The sequence below is a fragment of the Magnolia sinica genome, chromosome 3, assembly GCF_029962835.1.
Source record: "Magnolia sinica isolate HGM2019 chromosome 3, MsV1, whole genome shotgun sequence".
NCBI classification, from domain to species: domain Eukaryota; kingdom Viridiplantae; phylum Streptophyta; class Magnoliopsida; order Magnoliales; family Magnoliaceae; genus Magnolia; species Magnolia sinica.
The window spans coordinates 95075659-95082319 of record NC_080575.1 but is presented as its reverse complement, the minus strand read 5'-3'; the positions used below and the strand labels follow the sequence as shown (position 1 = coordinate 95082319).

At 45.8% G+C, this 6661-nt stretch overlaps 1 protein-coding gene across 1 annotated transcript; it reads right to left on the bottom strand.

The window, feature by feature from the left end:
• Nucleotides 1-559: 559 nt before the first annotated feature.
• On the bottom strand, nt 560-1936 carry LOC131240300 (F-box/kelch-repeat protein SKIP20-like). Its single transcript, XM_058238437.1, has one exon. The coding sequence runs from the start codon at nt 1802-1804 to the stop codon at nt 611-613; it is 1194 nt and encodes a 397-aa protein (XP_058094420.1). The 5' UTR covers nt 1805-1936; the 3' UTR covers nt 560-610.
• Between the last annotated feature and the right edge of the window lie 4725 nt (nt 1937-6661).

Here is a 6661-nt window from a genome sequence, read left to right as displayed (position 1 = left end):
GTCAAGAGTTCGAGCATCCATAGGCGGTGAAATTCCACTAATGCGTTAGTGCGTGGGGGTGTGTGCGCGTGTGTGAAAAAAAAAAGGGCTTGATCGAGGGGTCCCTGAACCCAGAGGTCAGTATTTTTGACCCAGACCCAACCCCGCAACATAAATGTCGTTTATGGGTTTGGGTTCAAATAAATAAATAAAACTGACCGAATGGGTTGGGCCTGGTATAGGGTGACTTGGACCGATTGGAACTGATTACTGAACCTTCTACGCTGAAAACACCTAAGCCTTGGGGGCCCAACTCAGATTATATATTCAGGTGGTCCATGCCACAACCAAAAATAATGTAATGGGATGCCAACTACCGGTTTTTGTGGGACCTTTATGTTTTGTATCTTTCATCAGTTGGTGTAGCCCATCTGAGTTTTTTCTTATTTTTATCAGGCTTATTTTTATATGGAAGGAGCGGATTTCATTTATACACCATGGTGGGTCCCATCTGATCTTGCAAAAGGGAGGTCCAAGATAGATAATATGGTTGTCCACATGTCCAAGATGCAAACCGAGGTGACAAAACACTCTATTTTCTCACTTGCTATACACCAAGCATACTAATAGCTCAAAGGTAGAGCGCAGCAGAAGAGTAGACAAAGCCCGAGAAGTCGACCGGAGTATTGATGTGGGTCCACTTCCGAGTATTAGTCTCCAATACACAAGCTCGATGCCGATGTGGCCCACCCCCACCATGTCCCGAACCAATCACGAAGATACGATCTGAAGAAGGCCCACCTGAGATCAGAGTCGTGCAGGGCGAGGAACAAATGCCCTCGGGTGTGGGCCCCACCAACTTCCAGTTCTTATCTCTCTCGTCAAATTCCATCACTCCCTTATGGCTATTATTGCTAGTATTTATAAACCATAGTGGCGAAAATGTAATTTTCGGCACTTGGCCTTTCGGCACGCGTGGCGAGGCGTAGCACGTGCCTCTGGGGCTGGAGTTGGGGAAGGGCCAGACCCCGTGTAACTCGGTCCATGTGTCACTCACCGGGTCATAGCACTCGGCGCCCGAGTCGAACCGGCCCTGAGCCTCCGTACGGTACCCACTTACAACCCAAAACCGGCCTTTGCAGGCCAGGCCTTGGCACTCGTCGCGCTCATCAGCCATCGGCGGCAGATCCCGCCACGTGTCCGACTCGACGTCGTACGCCTCCGCGGACCGGAGGGCGTTCTTCTGGTTATCGTGCCCACCCGCCACGTAGATGGTGGACCCCACCGCCGCGCAGGCGAAGAAGGACCGCGCAACGGACATAGGCGCCCCCCGGCGCCATCCCCCGCCGCGGACGAAATCGCATACGAACACGTCGGCGACCGAGTCTAACGTGGCCGGATCCCAGCCGCCGATTAAGACAAGCTTCCCGGACACCGCCACGCACTGGCAGAACATCGGGATCCCAGCAGGGAGGATCGGCGCCAGGGGCATCACTCTCCGCCACGTGTCATCGGTCGCGTTGTAGATGGAGAGGCCGTACACGGGCGGGATGTGGCGAGTGACGGCCTTATCCTTAGGCGCCGATTCCACGGCCGATTCCTTCGTCACGACGGCCTGCACGAGGCAGACGAGGTCTTCGCCCCGGTGGCTGATCTTCCTGTAGTGGTAGAAGGAAGAATCGGCGAGGAGATCATTCCATCCGCGGCAGACCGATTTGAGGACCGAGTGGAATCGGTAGGGAACCCGGGCGAGGCAGTCAAGGGCAATTTCGTCTGGTAAGCCAGGAATAAGGTTTTGTAGCAGATGCTCCGTCTCTTCTTTCATTGTAAGGATTGATCGGATAGAAAAGAGTGAGAAAATGGGGGTGTTCGTTAAAAAAGGATGGGTTTACATATTTGGAGGGTGGAAGAGCGTGAGAAGAAGATATTTGAGAAGTTCGGTTATGGGATTGGATTGGGTCGGGTTCGGGGTTTATATAGAGTGGGTCATGCCATGGATGTGGATGGATGATGATGATCCGAGATCTTATCCATGTCAAAATCAATGGGCCCGATTAGAGATAGAATTGAATAATGGGATGTGTGTATGCATACATAATTGCATATGCAATGTATAATGGATGGGAGTGTTTGTATCTATCCCTTTTCTGTGTAAACGGATTGTCTACTCCCCCTGCCACCAGACAATGGCTGGTGGTCGGGGTTCCGTGGGCCCCACCATGATGTATGTGTTTCATCCATTCCGTCCATATATTTTTCTAGATCATTTTATGTACGATACAAAAAAAAAAGAGGTATTACCAATCTCAGGTGGACCGCATTCCAGAAAACAGTGTTGACTGAACGTCGACCATTAAAAGCTTTTTGGGGCCATAAAAGTTTTGGAAGCTGATCTTTGTTTTTTCCCTTCATCTGGGTCTGTATGACCTAATTAACATATTGGATGTCAAATAAACAGTACAGTGAGCCTTATGAGGATTTTAATGGTGGATATCCAATCACTATTGTTTTCCTGCGGTGTGGTCCACTTGAGATTTTTATTCCTCTTATTTTTGGTAAATACGAAATAACGGAATGGATGAAACAAATATATCAGGGGCCCACATAGCACCGACCATCAGCCACCGGGATGGTGGCAGGGGAGTAGCCAATCCGTTTTACCTTTCTGTGTGCTCTACTCAAGTGGGAGGGAAGAGAGTGAGACCTAGACAGAAATGTAAAAACACTTCGTGCCTCGCCGACATTCCTAATGGGGTCATTTTCTTTGGCGTGTGTTAAAAGACTCAATGTCCATCGAATCCAATCCGTCCATCAGGTACATCACCCCTGTTTTTCGGCTTTGATCCCAAAACCAGTTATCCAACAATCAGACGGGCCACCCATAAATTACACCAATAGATATCTAAATTCATATGTTACGGCCCACCTGAGTTTTTAGTTACTGTAATTTTTTGCTAAACCACATGAACGGATTGGATTTCATATAAACACACGGTGGGTAGAACAAAAAACTGATGGTTGGCGTCCTGTGCCATTTTTTTGCTAGGATGTAACCTAAATGATGTCTGGATGGCTATGATTTATAAGGATATTATCATGTAGAGTACCTGATGGACGGTGTGGATCTCACAGAAATTCCACCCACGGGCTCTTGGTGCGCGAGGTACCAAACGCGAGTTAGGCTAGCGCGCCTTATAGAGATGGATTTGAAAGAAAAAGAATTGCGTGTAACTCGGCGCACGGAGATATCTCTGTGCTCGGGACTGTTTGGGGTCCACAGAGATATCCGTGACAAATCCACTCCGTCCATCTGTTTCTAAAGACCATAATAGGATATTATCATAAATATTAGGCAAAAAAAAACTCAGGTGAGCCACACCAATAAAACAGTGGGAACAACAATATGCACCGTTGAAAGATTTCTAGAGTTGACCATGATGTTTATGTGCCATCCAAACCGTTCATAGAATTATTACTGCTCAGATAAACTGTAGAAACAAATATCATCCTGATAAAAGAACTTTTGTCACGGCCAAGTGTTCAATTTCCACTATTTCGTGTGGTATGAGTTTTGGATCTGCATCTGCCTGGTAGTCTTTAAAAACTGATGGACGGAGTGGATTTGTCACGTACATATATGTGGACCCCACATAGATATCTATGCCCTGGGCACACGCAATCGGTTCTCGATTAAGAGAGAGAAAGGTAAAGGATCTCGCGTCGTCACGGACGGCGGAACTTTCGCCGACGGAGCGCCAAGTGTGTAAAATAGACTGGATAGAGATGTATAAGACTACGATGTTAGTTTTGCACCGTGAGGAGTTTGGGATTGACGACTCCTCTGACATGTCACGCATAAGCCATCCAGACCATCCAAATAGTGGACCCATAGAGGATATAGAATGCAACTAAAATATCTCCTAACCACTTATATCTATTAATTCTAGCAAGTTGACAATTAAATAACTGAACTTCAAATCAGGTCGCCATCCAATTTCGAAGATGTGGACCATCTGATGAGTGGATCTACGTGATTTTCGCACCAAGTGATTTACACGGTTACGCTGCCAAGGAAAAAGGCTACTTTCCGATAACATCCCACTAACGTGTCACGGTGGAGAGAAGGGTCGTTCAATGTGGGTTCACCCTCGTGAATGGTGGGGATGTGAGTCACGTGACATGAGTGTGCTGTGTAGGCACGTGTGGGCAACTAGGCCGGGTGACATCGCCTTTGGGTTAAGGGACTCTAATTGGAGCTGTACAATAAACTGACTTAGCTCGGTCAACTCACTCATCTCAGCTTGAGAAAGCTCGATTCGACTCGATTCAAAACTATTTTTGATCCGAGTCGAGCCTTTATTTATTATTATTTTTTTTTGGTTTTTGAACTTGAAAATTTTTCAAGCTAGCTAAGGTCAACTCGACCCGGTTTGATATATAGCTCGACTCAGTAAAGGATTATATAATAATATAAAAAATCCTAACCTAAACCCTTACCCTTTCTGACCTGGTGTTAAAACTCTCTAGAGTCTACCACCAGAGTATACAGTTGAACAACGGCGGTTGTAAACAAAACAAACCCGCTGGCCCACCTCGCACGCTGTAGGTTCCAACCATTCCAACGACCAACTGGCCCACATTCCATAAAACGATCAGACATTTATTAGCTGGGATTAACACAAAGTAACAAAGGGATATAATAATGTCCTGAGCATTGACTAGAAAAAAAAAAAATAATAATAATCGGAAGTGGATTGCGTATTGAGTAACTCAGGATGCTCAAGCGTAACTCCGTGGGGCCCAACATGAATGTATGTGTCTTATCTACGCCGTCCATCCATTTTTCTAATATCATTTTAGGGCATGAGTGTAAAATTAAAGTATATGCAAAGCTCAACTGGACCACACCAAAGGAAACAGTGGGAATATTGATATCCACTGTTGAAACCTTCCTACGGTCCACAGTAATGTTTATTTGTTATCATACCTGTTCATAGGGCCACACAAACAAGGATGAAGGTAAAATACAAATATCAGCTTGATCCAAAATTTCTGTGGCCCACAAGAAGTTCTCAATCGGTCGAAAATCAATTCACACGGTTTCCTGTGGTGTGGTCCACTTACCTTTGGATATGCTTCAATTTTGGGCCCATGCTCTATGATGATCTATTAAAACGGATGGACTGCGTGGATAATAGAAATAAATCACTGTGGGGCCCACAGATTTTACCCAGTACATTATAGCACGAGTAATCCGCTTCGAAGATAATCATAGGCAAGTGGCATGTGATTGTGTGACAAGATTGTTTTTGACACCACACCACCCCTGGCGTATTTTAGCGGGAACAGATGCTACTGCTGTTGCGATGCCAACACGTCTTTGGATCTGGTTTATATTAAATAGTGGCCCACCTGTGACGCCACTAAAGCGTCCTTTCCATCATCTACCGTTGCTTTCACGCCACAAGTCTTCCTCCTCGTCTTCCCATTCCAATATGGGGGCCCAAATCCTCATAATTATATTTGCACCATTTTTGAAAAAACCCAGCTGTCCATGGACCGCCCTTTTCATCAGAACCGTTCATTGATGAGTGTCATCATGGATGGCCCATTTATGAAAATCCCATTTATGGTACCATTCAATTTATAGTATCCATGGATATAGTGAGCCTCACACGGGATGATGGATACCCAAAAATCTCTGAAAGTGTTCTTATCTTAATCGTTCATTGGTAGGCCACTGATTGAAGGATCAGGATCAGGACCTTCCTTCACCTTGATGTACGTGCGATATCCTCTTCTCTCTTTAGTGTCACTAGTTCAAGAAGGTTTTAATAGTGAGTGGTCAATCTCGAATGTTTCTTTTGGTGTGTCCCACTTGAGATTTTAGTCCGCCTCATTTTCTGACTAATGGATCTTTTGTTTACTGGACATGAAAAAACTCTGTATGCACATGTGAGACATGGTACTAACATTCTCAAGGGCCACTTTCATTTGTCTTGAGAATCTTATCTTTACATTTCATACTGACTTGGACGCGTGTCATGTGCACGCGGCCGCTATATTCATTGGTGCACCGGGTGCGTGTAGCGCACGCAATCCGCATCCCTGACAACGGACGCGGATTTCCTGCGAAAGGCGAAGTTCCTGCGCTGGACACCAGTATGTCTGGGATATTTGTGAGAAATTTACTCCGTCCATCAGTTTTGTGAGCTCATTTTAGAAGTTTAGATCAAAACTGAACATAATCCAAACTCAAATGGGACGCAAAAGGTGGGAGGGAAATTCCTACCGTTGAAACTTCCCTAAGGGTGACAGTGATGTTTACATGCCGTTCATAACCATCCATACAGTTCATAATGCCATTCCTACTGTGATGAATTGAAAACACAAATATTAGCTTGATTCAAAACTTCAGTGGCCCCATGAATATTTCAACTGTGGAAGTTCAATCCTCACCTTTTCGGTCCACTTCAGTATTGGATCGGCTCGTCGTTGGCCGCATGCCCTAAAATGAGCTCAAAAAACGGATGGATTGGGTGAATTTCTCACAAATATCAGGGTGGGCCCACCTAAGTTTATATGGCAGGAACTTCCACAGTACCTACAAGCTTGAGCCGCGACCATAGAACCAGCTATATGGGTGAGACCCTGACTGTTGGGGCCCACCTCAATGTATGCA

Excerpts from the sequence above, each read along its gene's own strand:
- LOC131240300 (XM_058238437.1), bottom strand. The coding sequence starts at position 1,804 with ATGAAAGAAGAGACGGAGCATCTGCTACAAAACCTTATTCCTGGCTTA.